Source organism: Elgaria multicarinata, chromosome 19, assembly GCF_023053635.1.
Source record: "Elgaria multicarinata webbii isolate HBS135686 ecotype San Diego chromosome 19, rElgMul1.1.pri, whole genome shotgun sequence".
NCBI lineage: Eukaryota > Metazoa > Chordata > Lepidosauria > Squamata > Anguidae > Elgaria > Elgaria multicarinata.
In genome coordinates, this window is record NC_086189.1 from 20079409 (window position 1) to 20105257 (window position 25849).

Consider the following 25849-nt stretch of genomic DNA (forward strand, 5'->3'; position numbering starts at 1 on the left):
TCTTAGGACTCTTTCTGACCTGGCTCATGTGAGGTTGTTTCTCTGTTATCAGCTGCCTTCCCCACCACCTCTATGCTCCCACCCCAACACAACGTATATATTTTTTTCTTAAGCCATTTTGATTTTTAAAGGTACACCAATAACTATTTAAGGCATGTGAGCTGTTTCCCTATGAAATGTGCATGGCAGAAGAATCGTCACTGGGTGTTCTTGGTGTGATGGACATGCATTTCCAACATCCTTCTGATGAGTGTGATGGCGCCCCTCCATGAGGCCCCAAATGGATTCTCAGGCTGCAAAGGCAGCCTGGTCAGAGGACTAGAGTGTGATGGGACAGAGATGTCCTAGGTGAGGATTCATCCCTTCTGCAAACAACCAGCTACAGCCCAAAGGAGGGAACAGGCCAGAGAAAGAGCTGGAGACTGCAGAGATCTCCCAACTACCTGACATGAGCTGGCGCTGTTGGCTATCATTAACATCATGTATGATGAGCTTCTGTCATAGGGTTTTCTCCTCTGAAGCCAGGGCCTAGGCAGCTATGGCCCCTTCTGCCCGACCTTGCCTTACTTCTGTGGTCCATCCTGCTCCCACAATGACTGTGTAACACATAGAGGTAACTTCTTGCCACATCGGGTGAGAGACAGGAGAGGAGAGGATGAGAAGAAGTGGGGAAGTCAGAAATGAATGATAGAACAGTTTTGGCTTCCCGAGCAAGAGATTATTTTGAATCCATGTGAAGGACAATGGAAAGATAGTTTAGCTCCTGAACCTTTTGCTTCTCACTAGACCTGCAGGAGAGTGACGGGGAAAGCAGATCTGGAAATGGGTTTTGCAGGCAAATCTAGAGAGAAAGTAGAACTTTGAACACCCGAATGAGGATTTTGACAGATGAGGCTTTTTGGCTAGATGGAAATCACTCAGTCCAAGAAGAAACCCTAATCTGTATCCTCTGAGAGACCTTCCTTTTTTCTACGTCTTCAAGGAAAGGCTGCACAGACAAGGAATGGGTGAGAAATTCACCCAGTTCACTTTGTAAAATGAATTTACCTAATCCCACACTTCTGAAGAAAACTGCAAACCAAAATTCAGTTACCTTTAGAAATTTAGAGAGCTTTGACTATTGGGGAGTATAGAAATGTAATAAACTAACTAACTAACTAACTAACTAACTAACTAATGCACTTTTTGGTGGGGTTCTAGGCTTTGTGGAGTTCCACAATTAAAAATGAGAATGTTAGTGAAAATAACACCCAGAAATACATAATATTTGGGGACATGGCTAGTGAGGCCACCACATTTCATAATTCGTTGGCTCACTGGCTGAACTTTGCCCATTTGTAATGCTCACCTTTGAATGAACCTGGACCAGCAGCACTACAGAGGAATGCACTGAAAACAAGCTATATTTAACCCATCTAAATATAACTGGTTTGGCACTCTGTAGTGGCTACAGGCTACCAAAAAGACCAAATGAAGCTTGGACACTCCTTAACCACTTGCCATTATTAAAATTCTAATCGAGGAGGCACTGTGGGGTGGGGGGAACCCATGATGCATACAGTTATACCCAAATTTCCCACCCCCAGTGTTTTATCAATCTGCATTGCAATAGGTGGGGAGAAATGAACTCAAGGAACTAAAAGCTACCGCACACCCCTCATGCTCCAAAACCAGAATTAATTGTAAATTTTCTCTTAGTTCAGTTGGACGTGGTAATGGATGCATCCGTGGTGCAATAAAGGAACAGGAGAAATCTGCTTGTCCCTCAAGGCAACACAGTTCTGCTCAGTAACTATCAGCCAGGAACTTCTGGAAAGTTCTGGAGACTGAAATGACACCAGTAGAGGGCAGAATGAGCCAATGGTGCATAATGCTCAAATGGACCCTGTTTCCTTGGGACCCATCCATGGTAGAACTACTGTTCCCAGTTAGCCTTTAGGCTAACTTGCGGATTCGGTTCAGTATTGCCATTCAGCTGAGTGTGCACAAGTATGGCATGGGAATCCATGTGGATGCAGCCGTGTGAAAGTTAATTATCTGGCTGGGTTAAGGAATGCCTCATGACTCCAAGGCGCAAATAATCCATGCAAATATGCACCCATGGACACGACATGGTCACATCGCACTTTCCTCTCCACACACCTGAGGCTGACAGTTATCATTGTGAACTGTTTGATATGCTAAATAATTATTACAGGGGGAATTAGGTTGTTGTTTTCCTGGTATGTCTTTATTGCAAAGAACACGTGCCACATTTGGTTTTAAATCTGTGCAGGCGAGGTGTATTCACGGTCAATGGACACAGCCTATGCCAGGTGGAAGAGAAGAGCCTTCAGCAAACACATAATTAGCGAGTGTGGTGTGGTTGGGGGGTATTTATGTACTGATCCTTCATGTGAGCACAAGGCTTTCACACATGAATGTCCCTGTTCCTATCTGTAATATGTTGGATGGTATGCAGGTGTGTGCTTGTGTGTTGGTGGGGAGGGGGAGTTAAAAAGAGAGAAAAGCAGGCGTAGGGATGTGCAGAACGGACTGTCAAATTCATTCTGTCTGTGATTTGTGGATTGCCAGGCAACTTTCATTCCATTGTCCACTCATTGACGGAACTGGATATTTTTTAGGAATGTACGAGAATTTCATTACACTTGTGCAAATGCTTCTGAAAAGTGGTTCTTTTAAAAAATGGTTTGTAAGTCCATATAATGTGTGGAATCCAGTCTGATTCGTAAAAATCCAGACTCATTTGAATCCATTGCAGATTTCTCCCAATAACCTTAAGCAGAAGTCAAAATGGTGGGAAGTCCAAATATATATAGCTATGAAAGATAACCATAGATAGGTTAAGGGGGGGGGATAATTCAATGGGGGGGGGAAACTGTGGTAGCCCTTGTATGTTCCTGCACAGCCACTGAAATCCCAGCAGAATCACTGGTATTTTGGTGGTAGTGGACATTTCAAGTGGTGTCTGGGGGAGAGGTGTTCCCCTCCCTCAGGATTCTGGGGAGCAATGGAGCTCCCAAGCCCCAGAGATTGTACACCCTTGATCAAAAAGGTAGTCCTTGTTCCTAAAAGCATGGCAGTTGCAAGCAAAGAGGATAATACATCAATACAATTGCAGACTACAGAAACCAAGAACGGAGAACAAATCTCTCTTAGTGGGAATGAGGTTCTGAGAGGTTTTAGGATTTGGCTTTACTTTTCAGTATTATTTTTATTATCAGGCAGTGAAATCCCAAGGGTGAAATTGCGTCACCTCTGGCAACTCAGAATTACCTCCAGACGATCAGCCTGGGGAAGTTGTGGGAAATTGAAACAGGCTGGCTAAGCTCCTCCTTCCAAACTTCCAGTGTGGAACAACCCAACAGCCGCGGCTCGTGAAGGCAGCCAGGACAGCAGAAATATGTTTCTGGGCAAGTTAACTTTGCGGTTGTCTTTGCAAGGCCTGTGAAAGTGAAGCGCTCCAAAAGAAAACATGTACTTGGCTCTAGGATGCTGGTTATAAAGTACTTTTATGCAAGAGGGGAACATACTGTGGAGAAGATCCTTCAAAATCCACTGCCACTGTTTTCTGCCCTCCCTGTGCACCACGGAGCCATGCATAGGGCTGTTGGGGAGATCCACAATGGAATCAACTGGGTTCAGATTCCTATGAATCCGACCTATGGATTTGGCAGTGGGTCGGCTCTTCGTGAGTTGCAGGCCACTTTTAAAAAAATGTTCTTGGGTATTTTACACAAATTCAGTCATAGAAAAATATGCAAATGCACACATTTTCCTCAAAGCATAAACATGTAAGAGCTTCGGCTATTGGGCGGAGTGCTTATTTATAATAAATAAATTATTTATTTATAGAAATGCAATAAATAAATAAATAAATAAATGTGCTTGGGGAAGGGTTATACATTTTTGGGGAATTTGTGTATTTAAGTGCCATTTTTTCTCAGTAGAAATGCAGGGTACAAATCAAATAAATCAGGAATACATACATTTCATCCTTTCAGGATGGAGGAAAAAACTGCAGAAAACCAGGAAAACTACCAGCAATCTGCTGTTGGGGAAAGGGGATGGAGACAGGGAAAGAGGGCAACGTGGGGGTCACATAGGAACACTGGATGAGGCAGATTTGAAGGTCAACAACCCTGCCGTACAATATACTGAGCCTACTGCGCATGCACAAAAGATGACAGAGTTTGACTACTGGTCATGCCAAAGACGCGCACCACCCAGGAATTGAAATTGATGTCTAATCTAACACAGTTGGAATGACACAAATAACAAAGGACGGTGGATTGAAGCCAAAGCTTGAAATTCATGGAAGAATTATGGACCTATTTGATTCAATTTATGAACCAACTAATTGAGCAGCATCCTTATTTACTTCCTACACACACGCACACACACGACTTCTTGCTGGGTTTGCAAATGGAAGGTAGAGCTGTTACATTTCAGCAAGATGGATTTGGCTACGGAAGGAATTGTTGGCCCAGTCTCCTCCACAGGCCCATCTTTTGGGTGCCTGAGTCAGACAATCCAAATAGGCCCTGCCTATCTGGCATGGGAAAGAGTGCCGTGCTCTGGTGGAGTTCCCCATCCTTCTGGGATAGCGCTCCAGAGGTTGTGCCAGGGCCACTTCCAAAGGGAAGGGCAGGAGGCCATTCAAAGCCCCCAAACACAGGAAGGTCCACAGAAGAACCAGGTTGGCAGGAGAAAGTTCAACGCATCAACATGATGCCAGTGCTGCGTGCCCAGGGCAGAAGGCTTTCAAGCTTGAGCCTCCAAGACCCCACCCAGAGCACAGCTGCAGGCCATGGGTACCATGTGATGAATAGTCTACTCATGAGCAGGGCACCTTTACTCATGATCTGGAAACCGTGGAGGACTCCTGCCAGTTAGTGTCAACGATACTGAGCTAGATGTACCAGTCATCCGACTCAGTTTCTACGTGCGTCTAAAGAGGAGTCCTATAGAAAGGCCATGACTCTTCCATATGTTTTAAGGGGTTGTGTGTCAGGGTCCGGGGTGTGGGCAGTAAGGCCTCAGCGCAGGAATGCAGAGTCCAGGCAGGGCCAGAGGCAAAGGGCAAGGTCCAGAAGCAAACAGGATTCAGAGTCCAAAGGCAATTGCAGAGTCCAAGCAGGGACGGAGGCAAAAGGCGTGGTCCAGAGACGAGCAGGGTTCAGAATCCAGGAGCAACCGGGTTCAAGCAGGGCCGGAGGCGAAAGGCATGGTCAGGCAAAGCAGAAGGCCAGGCAAGGTCTGGAATCACAGGAAGTCAGGAACGGGCTACAGCAGGCACAGGAGACCGTGTTGTTGTGGCAAAGGCTGCAGTGGAAATGCCATTCTTATATAGCCCTTTCCTGGCTGGCAAGGTGAATAGTCTACTCTGGCCGCCAGGTGTTGCTGCAGGACAGATCCTGACATTGTGCCTCTATGGGTCAGATCCAAGCAGTTCATTGCCTGGCACTCAAGGTTTTCCACCTCAAGTGGCTGCCTCCGCACTCTGCCTTCCTTGAGCGTTTTCCCCCCCTGGAGAGCTAATTGATCCCTGCCTATTCCGCTTCTTGATTCCATGCTGTGAGGTGTCTTTGCACAATAATGTCTTTGCACACAATGAGGTGCAAGAAGACCGTTTCAGGAGGTTCAAGATGTTCTTGCAAACCAGCCAAGTATTTTGCCAAAATCATGTCAGAGCATTAAGCTACTGATCAGTCAGAATGGGGTGGTTCCCAGTGGCTCAGGGGGACAATTAAGGGTTGGGTCCGTCCTCCCGCATCTGGGGGGAGACTGAAAAGTTGGGAGTACACAGGCCTTTATTCCCACCCCCCTGCACAGTCAATCCCTTTGCTTCTTCACAGATGCTCCGGTTTGCTTCGTAGTAGAAATTTCCACATGCCTGATTTAATCATGTGTTGACTGATATTAAGCAGATGCGAAGTACCTGGACGGGTCCATCCCACTGCTGTCACTCGTTGCTTGCTAAAATGGAAAAACTGACTCCGTTCCTCTCTCCCATCCACCCACTCCCAAGAAAACCGCAGTGATTTGCTGCAGAGCTCACTCTGCTAACCAAGAGGATTCAAGTATCAGGATTAAAAGAACAGTCTCCATGAGAGAAGGCTTTAACTACTTCCTATTGTTGGAGAATTCTGTGTCTGAAGCAGCCTCTGTGTACAGCCAGTTCATCTCAGGATTGGGACAGAAGGCACCAGGGGACTAGTTGTGGAGACAACCGGGGATCCTGGTACCTGGCCAACAAGGAGGAGCACAGGAGGACTTCCATTGGGTGCCTGGTAACCCCAAAATGCTTCCTATCAACCTAGCAAAGTGGACAACTCAGCCTCCCCAACAAATTAGGGAAGTATGAGGAAACGGTTTCAGTTCATTTTTGACCAGAATACCACCCAGGCCCAACAAGTGCAAAATTCTGGTTCTGACAACCAGTAACCAGAATCTGACCTTCTGGTTTGCTGGAAGCAGATGGTATTCAGAAAACTACATTTACTTCTGGACATTAGGTAATCTATTTGTAGGTATCAAGACACAAAGCCCTGTGAGGAGAGACTGAAAGAACTGGGCATGTTTAGCCTGGAGAAGAGAAGACTGAGGGGAGACATGGTAGCACTTTTTAAGGACTGGAAAGATTTTCACACAGAGGAGGGCCAGGATCTCTTCTCAAACCTCCCAGAGTGCAGGAAATGGAATCATAGGCTCAAGTGACAGAAATCCAGATTCCGGCTGGACATCAGGAAAAACATCCTGGCGGTTACAGTAGTATGACAATGGAACCAGTTACCTAGGGAGGTCATGGGCTCTCCCACACTAGAGGCCTTCAAGAGGCAGCTCGACAGCCATCAGCCAGGGATGCTTTAAGGTGGATTCCTGCATTGAGCAGGGGATTGGACTTGATGGCCTAATAGGTCCCTTCCCACTCTACTATTCTATGATTCTATGAGTAATAGGTGTTGAGACAGACTACATGATTTATCTGATGCTCAGAAGAATGTCTTGCTGGTCCAAACACTACGGATTCATCCAACCCAGTAGTGTCCACTGAAAGAAGGAACCCGAATACAAACAGCCAGCACACGTTCTTGGACAACCTCTACCTTTAAGACCAGCACAGCCTTTTTCCACCCACTGCCCTCTTGATGTTCTGGACTGCAACTCTCATAACATCCACCCTGCCCCCCCTCGGTGTCTCCCCCCGGCTGAAAGAGATTTGGAGGCTCTGCTCTAACATATTAGGAATGTAGAAACAATTGTAAAGCATGGAACAGCCATTGGGATAGTTGGGAAAGAAATGAATACAGACAGTGATCTAAAGAGCACCCCCCACTCCCCAAATAAGACTATTACATCCAGGGTCTAAAGTTACCAAACGGTACCACTGAAGGTACCTTTTCTCGTGTTTCCAGCTTGCTTCCCGCCCCCATGTGGTTAACCATTTGCTAGAGACTTGCAAAATGACACTTCCCGTCAGGAAATTAAAAGGGTTCATTTACCGCCAAGCCTTTAATAACGGGCGATGGAAGCAGGAAAATAAATATTTTAAAAAATTAAATATGTGGGCACAAACCACTGCAATTTCAAGCTCTCCCAAAATTTCGCTGACTCAGCTTTTCTAATATGGTTGCCAGATGTATGTTACTTAACAAAACAAATGGAACTATGGTGACATTTGAGGCTATCACAGTCCAATAGGAGATAATGGATTCCCCATTAAATAATAATAATAATCCGATAACTCTTGATTTGAATGAAGGCAGAAAGTCCACCTAGAACACTCCTCCTCCTCCTCTTCCTCCTCCTCCTCCTGCTCCTGCTCTCTCTCTCTCTCTCTCTCAGATTAAGGGCTGTCATTTTGTGATAGATCCAAGTCTTGCAAGCTGGCCTGTTGAAAACTGAAATTATCTCAGCCTCCCAGAAGGAATCTAACTTGGCGTCAGGAGGCGAAGTGGGAGCTACGAATTCCCTCTGTCACACTGAACATATTTTAGCTTAAAGTAATAAATAGTAATTTTCCATATTTTTGAGTCTCACTGCTTCCGATGAACTGCAATACCCATCGTACGTGGGCCCTTGCTTTCTCCTTGCTCAAGAGAATTTGCTTCAAGATCTCATGGCTGTGTTGTGTTCGCATCAGGACTCACTACGGAACTACAATGCCCACCCATGCTTAGTTTGGCAACCAGGAAAGTGTGGGGGAGAAGAGACTTTGTTGTCCCTTTCCAGAACAATGCTAACAACAGCAGCAACAACAATTAAAACACCACTTTAAAATAAAAACTAAAATAAATGAATACATGGTGGAGCCCTTGCTTTGCATGAGGAAAGTTCCAGGTTCAATCTACGGCAGCCTCTCCAGATAGGGGTAGGAAAGAATCCAGCCTGAAATCCTGAAGAGCTGTAGCTTCCGGTCAGTGTTGACAAGACGGATCTATGGGGTCATTGGTCTGCTTTGGTAAAAGGCAGCTTCCGCTCTCCTAGAAGGACGGCGCTTTCTTCTGGTCTATAGCTCCTCCCCAAAGTCCTGCTCCACTCCATCAGTCTGGTCAGCTCATTGCTGGTGGAATTCACTAGGCCAGTCGCATCCCTTGGAAGAGATGGACACTCCCTGGAGATGTGGACACTCCATGGGTCAGAGGTTCAGCATCCTCAGCGTCTCTTCAGGTTTTCGGTACTGAGTCTTTCCCATGAATACTTGGAGGTGCAAAGGACTGAACTTGCATGTGTGGCCATAGCCTGGTGGTAGAGCACAAGTTTTGCATGCAGAAGGCTCTGGATTCATCTCCAGTTAAATGGATCAGATAGCGTCCAATGTGTTGCCTTCAACTTCCTGTGCATGCTACATGTTACATCAAACTTTGCTCCCAAGGGCCTGCAATATCTCCAGCTATCGGAATCAGAGGCATCATTTTTTTTAATTCAGGACATTTATATCCCACCTTTTTTCCTCCTTAAGGAACCCAAGATGGCGTACATAATCCTCCTCCTCTCCATGTTATCCTCACAACAACAACCCCGTGAGGTGGGTTGGGCTGAGAGTGTGTGACTGGCCCAAAGTCACCCAGTAGGTTTCCATGGCCAAGTGGGGACTAGAACCCAGATCTTTCGACTCTTTAGCCACTGCACCACTCTGGCTCTCAATGAGATGTTTCTTCTGTGCCGTTTCCAGTCATTGTTGCCCAGAAATCCCTGGTGGATTCCACTGCTGGTGCATGGTTGGCCCAGGATGAGCCTCCAGGAAGCCTACTTTGCTTCAATATGCTGCCCATGTCATGCATATTCGTCTCTTGGCTCCTGAGTAATTTTTAAGAAAGCTGCCACAAATCTCTTCAAAAGAGTCCCTGTTTCCAATTATTGAGCTGTATTTTATTGCTTGACGTCTTGCCACAAAAATGTCTTCTTTTTTCAAGAATAACACACTCAGCCTCCAGATTTTATTTCTTTTTTCATGGGATTTCTTAACCATATACACAACAAAATCTGGTTTTATCATCAGGCTTGGCTGGAAGTACTCAATCTCAAAAGCAACATTTTGCTCATCAGAAAACGAAATAATAAGCCTCCTCCCCATTCAGAAAAATAAGGAGCCATGGAAGACTTGCTTTCAGTTATGTCCCACAAAAATCCTACATCAGATACATATTTGTTTACCATGACATAACCTCGTTTCTCCTCGTTTTTAAAGGCCACCCTGCAGATGCCCTATTACAACATCATCCTATTTCTGGGCATGTCTACTCAGAAGTAGGTCCAATTAGTTCAATAAGTCTCACTCATAGAATCATAGAATAGTAGAGTTGGAAGGGGCCTATAAGGCCATCGTGTACAACCCTCTGGTCCTAGGTATGGAAGTCCAACTGAGCTTACTGGGATTTACTCCCAGGTAAGGACATATGTAGAATTGCAGCTTTAATTATGGAGCCATTAGGATATCGAAACAATGTCAACCAGGAAGGCAAAAGTTATTTAGATACTCCACCTTCTCCAACTCCTATCAACACCAGCCAGCATGGGAGTTGTATTTAGGAATGGAAGACCATTTTCTTTGGTGTGCATTTTTAAGCAAACCAACCTAATTTCCACTTCCTGGCCCAATCAACTAACTAATTTATTTATTTCTTAAAAACATTTATATCCGGCCAAACTTCTGAAGATGGAAAACAAATTCTTGGGTAAAGTTTTCATGAGCTCTGGCTCAGAGAAAGGCCTACAATGCCCATAAACTTCTTTGGACAAAACCATGCAAGAGAAGTCGTTTGGACTGCAATGCCATCCCATTTACCCATGGAGTAAGCTGTGCTGAACTCACTGGGTCTTACTTTTGAGTAGACATGGCTAGGATGGCTCAATTAATGTGCATAAGCCAGGAATCTTGAACTTTCTTCACCCCGACGGCCAAATTCACTTTCTGAGATGCTATCAGGGGTTGCTGTCCAGTAGTCAACAGGGCTGGGGGCAAGAGGGTCTGGGGAGGGACCCTTCCCCCTTTTGCCTTCCAACCCACCCACCACTGCAGTGCAGCACCTGAAAGCAACTGTGGAGTCACATTCAGCCCTCAGCCTGAAAGAGCTCAATCTAATGTATATGCAAGTATTTGAAAGAGTGCATCATTAATTGGGCCAGGCTTTTCAAATATTGGGAGGGTGTCATGAATACATGGAGGGGTATATACATATCCTTTCTGTGAGTGGACAATGGAATGGAAGATGCCGGACAATCCGTGAAACATAATCGGAATGGATTTCACAAAATCTGCCCTTCCCTAATGGTGACTTCCATCAGCCCTATTGATCATATTGGGGATGATGGGAGTTGTCCTCCAACAATTCTGGAGGGCACTCGGTTGGCAAAGGCTGTCCTATGACTCCAGTCTGATCTCATGGTTTTGAAAGTGGCTTTAAATGTCTTCCCCCCCTCCCCATAACCGTTCATTTTAAGGGGAGGCAAAGTTTCCCCTTGCACTGTTTTGATCATGAGTGTGACATGGCTGAAAGGAACCCAGGTAAAGCTAGAACATGAGTCCTGATAGAAGGGTGTGTTTGGGCGTCTCTGCCCCATTCTCCATCTTCAGGGAAGGCTTTGAGTCTTCCCTGATCCCACTCTGCCCTCTGCTGTAAGTAATCCAGTGCTAGAGAAACCGTTTTGTAGTGGAGAAGGAAAGCCGGTGAACCGAGACACACTGCGTTGCTGTCTAAGAGGAAGGTGGTGCCTAGATTCAGTCCTGGCTCCAGGTTTCAGAAGGCCCACATTCAAGACATACACACACACACACTGGGCCTCCCTCTGTCAGTGAGTCCACCTGTTCATCACCAGCTTCTGGATGTACAAGCTGGAGTCCCGGGAGAGGAGCTGGTGAAAACCCACCAAGTTCCAGCCCCCAAATGGATTCCTCCAACACCCCTACTGTTCACCAGCTGTTCTTGCTCCTCTTCCTCTTTCACAGTTTTGCTCCAACTTGCTTTCTTGACAGGCAAGGAGCCAGGAGGACATGGCACCTCCTGCTCTTCCTCTTCCTCCTCACCACCACTATGGATGTCTGATGCTGAGGAATCTAGTCCTTTCGGGGAATTGATCGACTCCCAGCAAGGACCTGACTCAGTTTGCATCTGCAGGCCGAACCACAGGGCTCTTTCCCGAAAGTGAATTATGGACAAACTTTGCAGAAATCACACAAATTATGTCCCATAATTTGTGCATATTTTTATTTACAGACATTTAAAATCACACACAGAGAAAAATCCGGGAGCTGGCCTGAATCAATGTTGGGCCAAAGCCCATAGGATGGAGCTGAGGAAAGCTTTGCGATATCCACACACACACACACACACACCTAGACCGATGCCTCCCACCTCCCCACTCCCATTGTCTGGGCCAGAGTGAGATGCAGGTGAACAAGCAGGTGGCCACGAGGAAGAGGAGGAGGAGGAGGCACTCCTGCCAAGGTGTGGACCCTCGGCAAGTGCTCCGACATCTCACCCCTGTGTCAAATTTAACTTTACAAGGTTCATGATCAAGGCTCAGATAATAGGGTTTGCTGACAGGGTGGCCACTTACGAATTGCCAAAAATATGTCCCCCCTGGGTTGGTTCCTGTCCCAGCTCCTGCCAAAGGCCAACAGAGGTGTGGCAATATTAGGATCACCACCATTGATCATCCTGTACCTCTCTCCCACCCTCAAATGTTTTGGGGAAGAGGTGGCTTTGTGCAAGGCATCCTCAGTGTGTCCCTTAAACTTTAGAAGCCTGGGGTGCACAAACCGAGAATTCTCTCCTGATGCCTGAGACCTTTTCGGGATGCTTCATGCAGAGTAAGAATGAACCTAAGGAGATATGAAGAGCTGTGGTGGACCAGAACAAAAGCCGGCCTCCTTCATCATTCTTTTGCAACTGGGGCCAACCAGGTGGCCCCCACCTGCCTTCTTTTCATCTTTGTCTGCATTTTGGGTGTCTTCGCCTTTGTTAGGATAACCAAGGATTTCGTTTCGGTTTTGTTCAGAATTTATAAAAATAACACATTTCTCCATGTGCAGATAGTTGTTCTTTTTTTAAAAAAAAATGGATGTAGAAGAAACTGACATATTGCCCATCACAGGTTGTATGCAGCCTTGCACACCTGTTTTCAAGTGGGTGGGTTTGGTCAGGATCTCTTCTCGATCCTCCCAGAGTGCAGGACACGGAATAACGGGCTCAAGTTAAAGGAAGCCAGATTCCGGCTGGACATCAGGAAAAACGTCCTGACTGTTAGAGCAGTACGACAATGGAACCAGTTACCTAGGGAGGTGGTGGGCTCTCCCACACCAGAGGCCTTCAAGAGGCAGCTGGACAGCCGTCTGTCAGGGATGCTTTAGAGTGGATTCCTGCATTGAGCAGGGGGTTAGACTCGATGGCCTTGTAGGCCCCTTCCAACTCTACTACTCTATGATTCTATGTCCTCCAGATGCCACCTTGAAGCTTGTTTCAAGTTGAATCCCTATCAGTTCGTAATTTTTGTTTTGGTTCTTTTCACTTGAAAATCTGTGAGCACTTTCATGTGTGTGTGTCCCCAAACGCATGCATCAACTGAACACATCTTTGAAATGTGCTCTCATTCTTTTCCCATTCTTTAAAGAGTGCTTGTGCACATTTCCCCCCAAAAAAGTACAGTATTTATTTGTGCATGTTTTTGAAATGCCAATATGGTGTTGAAAGCATTTGCGGGGGGGTCCGTGAATCGCATTGCAAGATTGGAAATACATGGACTCTGACTGGAGGTTGCACTCAAGTCCATGTTTGGTTCGGAAGGTGTGAACTGGGTGAATTCTGATCAAAAACGAATGGGAACAAAACCCTCATACATCCCTAACATGGGAATCATGCAGAGACACAGCAGGCTCCTCCTCCACAGAGGAGTGCTTTTCATGGCTCCACTGACGTGTGACTCCCACATGTGAGCCGCTCTTTCACAGCACGCCAACATCCACCACGGTAAAGTGTGCTGTGCCGCGAAGCCACAAGCAGCTAAATCCCACTGCAAGAGTGCATTTCCTGTCGCTTGGACTAGCCATATTTGGGGAAGGAGTCGCTTCTGCAGTTGGCCCCAAATCACAAAGCGGCATCGCACGGGGCTGTCCCAATGACATCACAACCTCCTCCCCCCGCCCGCACGACCCCCCAGTCTTCCGCGGCTATCTTGACACATGGGAATGACCCTAGACAGGCAGACAGAAGTGCATTCACTGGATGACTCACACCGAAGGAATCTTAACAGCGTCCCGTTTGTCTGGAGAAGGATTCAGTTTTCCACATTGGCTGAATGTCATCACTTAACACGGTTCCTTTGAGAAGTTTCCAGATAATCTAATGGATCTCCTTATCTCTTCTGGATGAGTTGTTTTTTTCTGTTGGGGGCGAGGAGCTGTTTTCCCATACGTTTCTCGTGTTCTTGAATGTTTCTAGACTGATTCCTACAGTTCAATCTAATGTGCTCTTCTGTGAAAGTAGGGGCTCAGTGCTGGAGCCCCTCATTGCACGCGTAAGGACCCTGGTTCAACCCACAGCAGCATCACCAGGGAGGGTTAGAAAAATTCCTGCCTGACACCCTGGAGAGCCGTTGCTGCCAGTCAGTGTCCACAATAATGGGCTATATGGACCCAGACTCTGACTTTCCTTTGTTCCGTGCAGTGAAACACATGTGTAGTCAGGAGTAAGTCCCATTGCATTGAAGTATAAGTACTATGATGACCTCCCGCAAGGGATCTTGGGAATTGTAGATAGCTTTCAAGTTCTTCAACATTGCCTGGATGAACGCCTCAACGCTCTACATGATGGGCATATAGGTCCGCATTATAGTCTCAGCCACAGGAAGGGACCCTAAACAGACTTCTTACCTGGATATAAGTTTCACTGGAAGTCATGCTATTTATGCCAACATAAACGTGAGGTCGGATCCTGACTTAAGATGGATCAACTGCACTGTCAGAAGTAGACTCCCCCACCCCCTCCTTCCCACGGCAGCCCCTCCAGCCCCCTGGAAGAGCTATGCAGAGAGTCAGGAGACCCTGCTGTGTGGAGTGAGCCATGGAGTGAGGGTGGGGGGTCCTGAAACTGGGAGGGGGAAATGTCTGTGAGAAGCACCCTTCCTCTTGTGGAAGGCAAATCCTGGACCCATGGGGATTGAGCCTGCCTCCATGGTTGCTCTCTTGGTAAGGTCTGCATCATCATCCCGGATGGTGGGTGTTCCTCTAGCAGGGTCACGCAATCCACCCTTTCGGTGCCATTTTCCTGCACAGCCACTTAGAAGTGGGTCGCAGCGGGCCTCAACCCACCGACCCACCTCACCCCCGCCTCATAGTAGGGATGCAAAACCCCTTTGACCCTCAGGGCCAAATTCCATTTTGGAGAACCTCTCAGAAACCACCTTCCAGCGGTGGGCAGAGCTGAAGGCAAAACAGGCAGGCCCCAATCCCCCCTCCTCCTCCAATGACCAGCCTATTTTAGCTTAGAGTGCTTCCTGACAGTGATGAGCCTTAGGAGATGCATCTCAACCTTTTTTGAATGGGAGAGAAAGCTGCACAAGGCCAAGACAGGAGGTGGTGGGAAGGGAAGCATGCAGGGAGCCCCAGAGAAGTGGGCTGGAACCCCACGCCGGGAGTTCGCCACCCGTGCCGTAAAGTGACTCCTGCTCATCACTAGGACTTTCTATTGCTACAAGTTCCAGGCTCTTCTCTCACTTTGAGGTTGGCAACTGGAGGTCCAGGTGGACAAATTTGAGCTAGACTCTCCAGGCCCTGACCCTTAATATAGACAACACCCAACAAATAACCACACGGTTTCCGGGAATGTATAAACAGGACCTTCCTTGCAAGCCCAGTGTTTACAACGAGGGACGCTCCTTCATTTTTCCTTATTAAGATGAAGGGGAAATGGGGACTTTACGGAGTTTTCTCCTGAATATCATCTGCAGTGCAGATGTTCATATGCAGACCAAGGAAACCCAGGCCTAGAGTATCTTCTTCCACAGCCTCAGGTGGTGGAACAGATCCTTTCAGCTAAATGCAGCAGGATCAGACGGGACAAAAAAAGAAAAAAGAAAAAAAGCAAAGTTTGTGTTCTTGTTATAGACAGTTTTTAGAATATATTTCTCATAGCTGCTTTTTCTAAGAAGCCTGAAAGAGCGGTGTGTGTGTGTGTGTGTGTGATTGTCCCACAACAAAGCTCTGCCTGGTAGTAGCTGTGTGGACTTTTACCCTTGCAAGCTAGGCAACATCTGTACCACTGCTCAGTGGATACTGGCAGCTCCGATGTCTAATGGATCCAGTTCAATCAGAACCAGTTAGGACCCTGGAAACTCCTTTAGTGTCCGGACTGTAACCTGGAGCAGATTTACCGCCCCACTGACCTCGGAGCCACCAGCCTCCACTGCCACTGCTGCAAGCCTGCACTATGAAGTCATTTCCCAGCGCTCCGTTCCCCCCCTCCGCTTGCTCCCTCCTCCCGCTCATTCATGCCTACTCATAGGCTTTCATCTCCCACATCTGGATTCCTGGCACACAGCGGGAGCACAGAAGAAGAAGAAATCGGAATCATGTTTGTTTCACTTCAGCTCCATTTCTTTGGCAAACCAGCTTGAATTTAGGAAGGGTGGCGTGAGCAAACGGTTATTATTATTATTACTATTACTATTATTATTATTATTATTAAGTCAGCTGCTCAGCCTGGGGTGGAAAGATGTTTCACAGTGTCACTTATTCAAGGTTCTCCAACCCATGTGCCCTTTGCACTGTTGATTATTTAGGGCCTAATCCTATGGCTTGCCCCCTGGGTGCCCCCTGAACCCAGAGGCTCCTGATCATGACCCTTCAGACAATGTCTAGGGGCAGTAGGATTGCTCCCTTCCGCTTTTATTCTTCTCAACCACTGTAAACCACCATGAGGGCTTTTGCCATTTGTCCAGTACACAAATCCAACACATAAATAAAAGAATGAATGAATTCAGGTATTGCAGCCACCCCAAAGAAACCACATCAAAACACCTTTTTTTCCTTCAAAATGCACACTACTCTGAATTGTGTGGCAGTGTTCTCCCACTGAAATTGTGCACATGCATCCATGCACACAAGAAAAAATGCATCAGTAGTAATACAGTAACAATAATATTTAAAAATACATTCTGTTAGGAAAATGTCTTGCAAATAAATGTGCATGTTCTAGGAAATTGTATTGAGAGACATGCATATATAAATGTGCACACCTTTTCATGTGACTGTTATTTTTTAAAAAATCTCAAAGTTTGGGATGAACTGAACGTGCGATTGGAAAAATGACCCAAGTTCAGGATGAACTGCTGAATGGAAAATGAGAAATGGAGAGAAACCGAAAGCAACACATGCGTCATCCATCCCAACATGCTACTGCAGTGATGTTTTAAGGCCTGGCACAGCGGGCAGCCATGCAGGCCTACATGATCACTGGGTTTCAATCCTCCGAAAAGGTGCAAATGCCAAAACAGGCATGTTCTGGCCCACCAAAACTTCTGGAGTGGATTTTGTAATCCAGAACGGATCCTGCAAAGCAATGAAGGGCTCTACTACAGAATTCACAGAAGAATCTCCAGGATTCTGTATGCTGATCTGGAGGAATCCTGTGAGGCAACGAGTCAATAATGTCAGGGGGAAAGCGTCCCCCACATTGCTGCTAGCCCAGCCCTAGAATACACTGAAACCATAACCCAAATCTAGTCCAGACATACTGGTTAAATCTCCTGCAACCTTAACCTGGGAATGCTACTGAAGAGAGATCCAGGATGGAATTTGTCCCTGTCTTCTGTACTGCCTAGGGTGCCGTGGGGATAAAATGAGATAACTCCCTAGGAGATGGGATAGAAGGCGAGACTTTAACTAACTTGTGGCTGTCACAACTGTCACTAATTCATACAGAAGCGTCTTCAATCTCCCATGCAAGACAAAAGCTGAATCAATTTTTTTTTAATGTTTAATATTCTATTATCTTGATGTTGTTGTTGTTGTTTGGTTTTATGAGTACAAACTGCTCCATGGCACTTGTCAGTTTGGCAGTATACAAATCTAACAAATAAATAAATAAATTCTTTGGGGAGCTAAGTAAAGCCATCAGTCCACTTATTTATTTATTTTCAATTGGGGAAAATGTGCACCTTTTAAAATGCACTTTATTTCCCCCAGTCAAAAAGGAAAAAAAAAAAGATGTTTCCATTTGCAAAGAATGCAAAGAATCCTCCACAAACTCAAACATGGAGCACCCATCCATCCCAATGTGAAATAAAATTCTGGGATGCATCAGTTCAGTTAAACCAGAGAGAGGCAGCACTGGGGGTCACACCTCCAGAAGACGAGGTGAACCTACTCCACAGGGTCATTTTGAAGATAAAATGGAAAGGAGGATGACCAGATAAGCTGCCTTGGGTTCCTTGCAGGAGATGACAAGGCAGAAGAAAATAATAATAATAATAATAATAATAATAATAATAATAATAATAATAATAATAACAAAAAAAACCAACAACAACAACCAGATTTGTTTACATTCAGCTTTCATGCACCCCGAGTCACTCTCTACAATACCCATCAAAGGAACAGAGTTACGAACATCCACAATGTTTGAAGCCCATGGACAAGGAAAAAGGAAAGGAAGCTCTCGTGCAAGCACTTGAGTCATTACTGACTCCTAGAGGGACGCCTGATTTCGCTGATGTTTTCTTGGCAGACTTTGTAGCGGGGTGGTTTGCCATGGCCTTCCCCAGTCGCAGTTCCCTTTCCCCCAGCTAGCTGGGTACTCATTTTACCGACCTCGGAAGGATGGAAGGCTGAGTTGACCTGAGCCGGCTGCCTGAGAACCAGCGTCCGCAGGGATCGAACTCAGGCCGTGGGGAGAGTTTCAGCTGCAGTAACTGCTGCTTACCACTCTGCGCCACACGAGGCTGGACAAACTAACGACTAAAACCAGGTTCACAGAAATCCCATAAAGTCATTGCAGGAAGGTTGTGATCCCCAAACTGTGTGCCAGGAGAGCACACCAGCGCCACAGTTCTTCACTTCTTATAGCTTGGAACACGGAGGCTGCATCTAACTATCATGCTTAGTAACCACTGGAAGGCCATGTCTCCACTGCTTAAGCCGGTTGCCTTCAACTTATGTTATGGCAGTGAATTCCACAGGTTGATTGTCTATTGCATGAAAAGAAGAACTTCCTTTGTCAATCCTGAACCCTGAGAACACAAGAGCTAAGAAGAGCCGTGCTGGTGTAGACCAAGGGTCCATCTAGTCCAGCATTCTGTCCACACAGTGGCCAACCACCGGCCCATGGAAAACCCACAAGCAAGACATGAGTGCAAGTGCACCCTCATGCCCATATTCCCCAGCAACCGGTATTCATAGCTATACTGCCTCTGGGCACATCACCATCAGCACTAGCAGCCATTGATAGCCTTCTCCTCCATGAATTTCTCCAATCCTTTTTTAAAGCCAACCAAATTAGTGGCCATCACTACATCCAACTGCCAACTGATTTCATTGTATGATCCTAAATTCTAATATGAGAGAGAGAGAGAGAAAGAGAGAGAGAGAGAACGCGCACTCTATACAGCAGATAGATAGATAGCTAGATAGCTAGATAGATAGATTTTATAAAACTCTATGGTGTCCCCCCAACGAAATAATATGTTTGTCCCCAAATATTATAACTGCCTTCCTTTCTTTGGGACCTTCCTCCAGCACTGTGATCATTTGTTATACTCCACCCAGCTCAATGAGTTGGGGTGACCAGAACGTACACAATATTCCTTATCTGGCCACCTCACAAATTTCTATAATGGTGCCACATGGCCGCATTTACTATGACGTCAGACCCATTGTATTTTCAGTGGCATTCAGCTCCAAGTAAGTCCACTGTGTTTCCTACTTGCATGTGGGAGAAATTCATTCTGTTTGCATTTTCGTGCAAACTAAACTAATTTTGCACTTTCGGAACCAGCGTGCGAACCAAAACTCAAGTGATCCTTCGAAATTCGCCCATCACCAAATTTTGCAATGGTATTTCTCCAGTTAACAAAAATATGTACAAAATGCAAACATTAGGAAAAATAACAGTCCAAAATGTATTCTGCTAGGGAAATTGCTTGCGAAAAATGTGCATATTAGACAAAAATGTATATGAAATTACAGATGTTAGAACGCTGCACAAAAAGTCTTACAATTTTAAAATGGTGGTGATGATGATGATGATGATGATGATGATGATAGGGTGGACATGAACAAAATTCAATACTGGAGAAATTCTCAAAGTTTGGGAAGAGCTGAGAAGATTGGAAAAAGGAGAAACTGAGGAGAACCATAATTGACCAATTGATCTACCCTTAGCTTTGGGTAGCAACCATAAACTCTTTAGAATGGTGTTGTGTTTCACTTGCTGGTTCCCTTGTTCAGCCAATTGAAGTGAAAAGGGTGGGATGAGAAATAAACCAGCCAAATATCTTTGAAATATCAGCTGGTGTCTTGGATGCCAGGGCTGAAACGCTTCCCCCATTTGACCTACCCAAGATTCTCCTGGCAGGTCACCAAGAGATGCACAGTTTTTTGCTTTCTTTCTTTCTACAGAGATACTTTGAACTTGGTAGCCATCTTTCCACCCACCCAAAATGGCATGAAGGGACCTGCCCAAAGTTCTCCACATATACAGGATCTTCTTGAGTCCAGCGGGAATTGGTTCATGCACAATGGCGGCAGGAAAATAGCTCTACTATGGAGTCACAAGCCAGACCATGACATGGGTGTTCTTCAAAAACATGTGAGCCTTTTCCCCTTCATATAGCTGGATTGGGGGGGGGGGATAGATTAGATTACAATTTCCAGGAAATGAGTAGATGTTCACCAATCATGCAATCTGTTGCAGAGATAACCAGCTGTTCATGTACAAGTCACAATATGAACTTCCCCACCCATACCAATGAAAAAGCCATTTTAATTGGCCTCTGATGATAACCAAAAGAAATTGAGCATCAAGATATGACTAAAACTAAGCCCTATACGGCTCGGGTCCAGGTTATTTGAAAGAACGTATTCTCCACCCTGCCCGTGCTTTGAGATCTTCTGGAGAAGTCCTTCTTTTAGTCCCACCTTCTTCACAAGCATGCTTGGTGGGAACATGGGAGAGGGCCTTCTCGGTGGCTACTCCGGTGCTCTGGAACTCTCTTCCCGGGGAAGCTAGGCTGGCTCCCTCCTTGATGGGCTTTTGGAAGCAGGCGAAAAAAAATTTGTTCCAGCAGGCCTTTGGAGAATAATCTGGCCCTCCATCTATGTTAATGTCTTATAATTTTGTTGTGTATTTTAAATGTTTATGGTTTTGTTCCCCCCCCATGTATATTTTAAACTTTGTAAGGCCGCCTTGAGGCCCAGCATTGGGCAAAAGGTGGGATACAAATAATAATAATAATAATAATAATAATAATAATAATAATAATAATAATAATAATACTTTGCTGAGCCTTTCACTCGAAACGCCAATGGGTTGCCTTGCTTTAAAAGCAAAAAAAAATCCTCCCCTCTTTTAAAGCAAAAAATCTATTTTTATTGCAAATATTTTACTTATCTATTTCTTTTATTTATACCCTGCCCTTCCTTACAAAGTGCCCAGGAAAGCTAGGATCCCATTTTAGGCCTGGAGTTCAACACACTTTCTTGAAATCCTTGGATTTCAGTGGGATTCCTGAGCAGTTATACAAGCATATTGATTCCAAAGGCATGCTGGGACTTCCATCTCTGAGGTATCACAGCTTTGGGCGTACACTGACACATTGCATTTTGTGTGTTCTTTAGAGACAAGCTGCCATTGAGGAAGCTTGGGGAGGTTGCAATGCAAGAAGGCATTTGTGTACAGACTACTTGTTTAAGTACGATTCCCACACATGCAACAGAGTGCAGCTAATGTCCGTCCATTGCATTCCTTGGGAGGAATTGCTTGGGCAATCCCAACAGGATCCTGGAATATCAAAGTTTGGAATAATCTGCTGATATGTTAAACAATCCCTGTACTCATGGGCAAAATCCATTATACCCCATAAATCTTTGAGATCTTCAACAAAAACAGCTGTAAGTTTGGAGATACTTCTCAGCAGGGGCGTTTCCATGAGCCTCAGACTCCACCTTCAATATTCCTGCTGCTCCTATTTCTCTCCCTTCCTCTGTTATCTCTCCTGGGCATAATTCTAGGTTGTGAGTCTCTGGTGGCAGAGACCTTTTGGACACGCTACAAAACATTGCACACCTTGACAGTTCATTGTAATTGCATACATATTAACTGAAAGGAAGTCTAGCGGAGGTATTTCTTGCAAAAAGCCTCGTGGCAATGTCCCTGCACTTTCTGTTTTCCAAATTAACAATGCAACTTAGAAAAATAAAATCAAGCTGTCCCAGGAATGCTCTTCCCAGTGGATATCATCTGATCTGGCTCCGATTCAGGTCCAATAAGAATAAACTATCTTGTTTTCCATAAAGGTAACAAAGTCATGGAATATTTTGTTAATCCTTCATTAAAATAAAACCTGTATTATTTGGGGGGGATGGGGACTGTGCACTTTCTCCGCCGCCGCCTCCCCCCCCCCCCGGTGATCCACTCCTCTCTTAAGCACCAGAACTCTTTCCACACATTAGGGGGCGTCCGTTTTCTAAGTTCATTTGAGTTTGCAAAGTTTCTGCCTTTGATCCCAGATTGTTCCCTGGAAAGTCAAGGGGAGTTTGCAGCTGGGCACAGTTATGCCACGATTGAAGGGTCGACCCCAAGGTACAGACGTTTGCAGAACCCCACCCCCATACACTATTTTTTCACTTTTAAAGAGATTGCAAACAACAAACCTTCTCCCACTCCCTTGCCTGCAGAAAGGGGAGAAAATGAACAGTGTTTTGGTAGTTTTCTCCCTTTATGGGCCCCCCGTGACAAATGGCATTCAAAGGATTTCAGCTGCTAAAACTATTGGGGGGGAGCGTGTGCAGGAAAGAATGCCAACTCTAGAGCAAAAGACCATCAGAAAAAGAGAGGTTTGCTTCTGTTGTATGTTTTAAAACAACAACAGGAACCCAACAACAATTAGTAAGCCCAAATCTATATATGACCTCTGTCTTCTCCATCTATGATAGACCGTGCTTCAGAGGAATCAAGTCTTAACAAGGGAAAAGCAAAGAAAATAATTTGTGTAGCCTGGAGGCCAAGTTGCTATTAAAAGAAGACAAACAGACAGACAGACAGACAGACAGAAAGCTGCATCTAACAAAATAAGAATGCATTGTGAGTCCTTACCTGCATGGCTCTGGGAAATTGCATAGAGTAGAAACAGTGCTACACTCCAAGGGCAGCTGGAATTCAGCACCCAAGTCCACTTTTTCCATCTTGTGTGAGTATCCATGGTCCACCAAGGGAAAATAAGGATTTTGGAGCGGGGTGAAGGAGTTGTGCAAAACACGCAACCTCAAGGCTGGTGGATGACTTTTTCTTCCTCTCTCTCTCTCTCTCTTTATATTATATCTATCTCTACATATAAAATATTAAATATTAAGGCTCCCTTTCCCACCCTCCCCTAAAGGAGTGACCCTCTTTATAAAGCCATGAGTTGAGATACTTGGGACGGAAGGGGAGAGGAAGGCAGACGTTTCACTCCAGCTGCTGCACCTCTCTGGAAAAAGTTTGCTCGCTTGCTCGCTTGCTTGGGAGATGTTGGGTGTTCCTTTTTCTTTTCCTTTCCTTTCTTTTCCACGGTCTTCTCCTCTTGCTCCACTCCTTCCTGTGTCCCTCTTTCTGATCCTTCTTCCGGGGTGTCCTTCTGCAAAAGTGATGTTCTCCCCTCACTTCCCTGGTCTGGGAGTGAAACTTTTCCCCCTTTTTTTGCCTTCTCCTCTTTCTCCTATGAAAGCCGATGAGGACAGGCTGTCAATCCAGAGGCATGCCGACCAATCGGGGCCTCGGAAAACCTCCAAGCACCGCCTCAGCTTTCCCTTCCCGAGAGTTGCAGAAGGGAGGAGGGAGGGAGGCGAGGGGGAAAGGGAAGGCGCTTGCAAAGAAATTTTTGTGTGTGTGGCAAAGAGAGAGGGCTGCTCCCCCTCTTCACCACCTTCTTCATCTGTCCTCCAACCAGACGTGAGAGCTGGAAAAAGAGGACCCCCCCTGCCCCGCCCCAGCGGGAAATTTAAATGCAGGGACCCAGGAGAAAACGGAGATACAGACTGATGCTTTAAGCCAAAAGGAGTGGGAACGCTTTCCCTGGACGATCCCACGTTGGCACCCCTACATGCAGGAAAAATAACACAACCAGGATGAACCATCGTTATAGGAACCCACAAAGGCAAACCTTCAGTCCGTCTAGCCCAATAATGTTGACACTGACTGGCAGCAACAGCTCAGCAGGGTCTCAGGCTGGATTCTGTTTTAGTTTTGTTTTGTTCTGTACAGCACCATGAAAATTGATGGTGCTGTATAAAATAATAATAATAATAATAATAATAATAATAATAATAATAATAATAATATTAATAATAATATGTTCCTTGGGATTTTGTAAAGCAGAGGTTCTACCACTGAGCTACTGTCCTGTCCTGAGATACCAGTTTCCTACCTGGGGGAGCATTCAAAGCGTGCTCCCACTCACTCCATGGTGTGGAGTGTATCAGTTTGGCTCATCCCATTCAGGTGGGCATGTCTGAGAGTGTGGGAGTGTGTGTTTATGGTTGTGGCTCCAAGTGCATATTGGGAATGGGGAGACAAGAGAGACACACCATTATTACGTCACTACTTCCTACGGGTGGTGCTGTGCTGAGGATGGGGAACCAAGAGGGAGGGAGAGCAAAAAGGAAGTGTAAGGGTGTGTGTGTGTGTGTGTGTGTGTGTGTGTGTGTGTGTGTGTGTGTGTGTGTGTGCTAAAGATACATCACTCCCTGTTCTGCACTAATTATTAAGGAGGGCTACCAGGACAGCTTCCATGCTGACATTTAGTGGCTGGAGGGAAGTCTCCGTTTTAAATTAGGGTTAGGATTAATCCTCAGTTTAGGGTTAGGGTTGAGGAGGCACAGGCCGCCGGGCAGGAACGAGGGCCATGGAAGAGCCTTGCAGCGCCAGGTAGACTGAGTGGGCCATCAGGACGACTCCCATGCTGACTTTTACTGGTTGGTAGGAAGTCTCAGTGATAAACTAGGGTTGAGGGGTTCAATCCTCAATTAGGGTTGAGGAGGCTGGTATTTTTGGCCCTGCCCATCATGGAAATGTGCCTCCCCCCCCCCCCGAGAGCTTCTCCAAACGTGAATTTGGTCCTCAGGCTCAAATAGACGGGTCACTTCTGATCTGGAGGAAGACAGCAAGCGGGGAGTTGGAAATGGCCCCACGCAGACCCTCTTTCCCGTGGGCCAGAAGACCTGGGTGGGAGCACAAATTCTTTGACAATGGCCAACGGAGATCAAACTGAATGAGTTTTCCCACACATTTGCTTCAGAGGCCAAACTGGCTACTACAGACTTGTTGGGATGTGAGAAGCAGGGAGACTTGAGCTTCCCCAAAGTCCCTCTTGAAGTTATGATTCAAGTCCATATTAGACCAAGAGCTTTCCTTTCCTCATGAAAATTCACACGTATTTTTGTGAGTGTTTTTCCAAATGACCACATTATTTTATTTATTTATTTATTGCATTTTTATACCGCCCAACAGTTGAAGCTCCCTGGGCGGTTCACAAAAACTAAAACCATTCAAAGTATAAAACAAACAGTATAAAAACATGAAATAAAATACATGTTAAAAAATGATTAAAAAGCACATGATTAAAACATCTTTAAAACATCCTTAAAACATTCTAAAATTCCACTGGATAGGCCTGCCGGAATAAATCAGTCTTTATTGCTTTTTTAAACTCTAAAAGAGTGTCAGGTTGACGAATCTCCTCTGGCAGGTCGTTCCACAATCTGGGGGCAGCAGAAGAGAAGGTCCTCTGGGTAACAGTTGTTAATCTAGTTTTTGCTAGCTGAAGTAGATTCTTCCCAGAGGACCTGAGTGTGTGGGGTGGATTGTACGGGAGAAGGCGATCCTGGACCCAAACCATGTAGGGCTTTAAAGGTAATAACCAACACTTTGTACTTCGCCCAGAAACTAATCGGCAGCCAGTGAAGGGATTTTAAAACTGGTGTAATGTGGTCCCCCCTAGGTGTACCAGTGACCAGCCTGGCTGCCATATTTTGGACTAATTGAAGTTTCCAGACTAGGCACAGAGGTAGCCCTATGTAGAGCGCATTGCAGAAGTCAAGCCTTGAAGTTACCAGTACGAGCACTACCATCTTTAGGTCTTCAGCACCATGTACATT

General features: G+C 45.7%; 1 protein-coding gene across 2 annotated transcripts in view; it reads right to left on the reverse strand.

Moving 5' to 3' along the window:
- The window catches only part of COL5A1 (collagen type V alpha 1 chain), a 145968-nt gene extending 122618 nt beyond the window's left edge, over positions 1-23350 (reverse strand). The window contains exon 1 of one of the 2 annotated variants that reach the window (XM_063144675.1): positions 22812-23350. In XM_063144675.1, the coding sequence (XP_063000745.1) occupies positions 22812-22917 (106 nt within the window). In that variant the 5' untranslated portion in view covers positions 22918-23350. The remainder of the gene's footprint in view (positions 1-22811) is intronic. The other variant, XM_063144673.1, reaches the window with a different exon arrangement.
- Positions 23351-25849: the final 2499 nt, after the last annotated feature.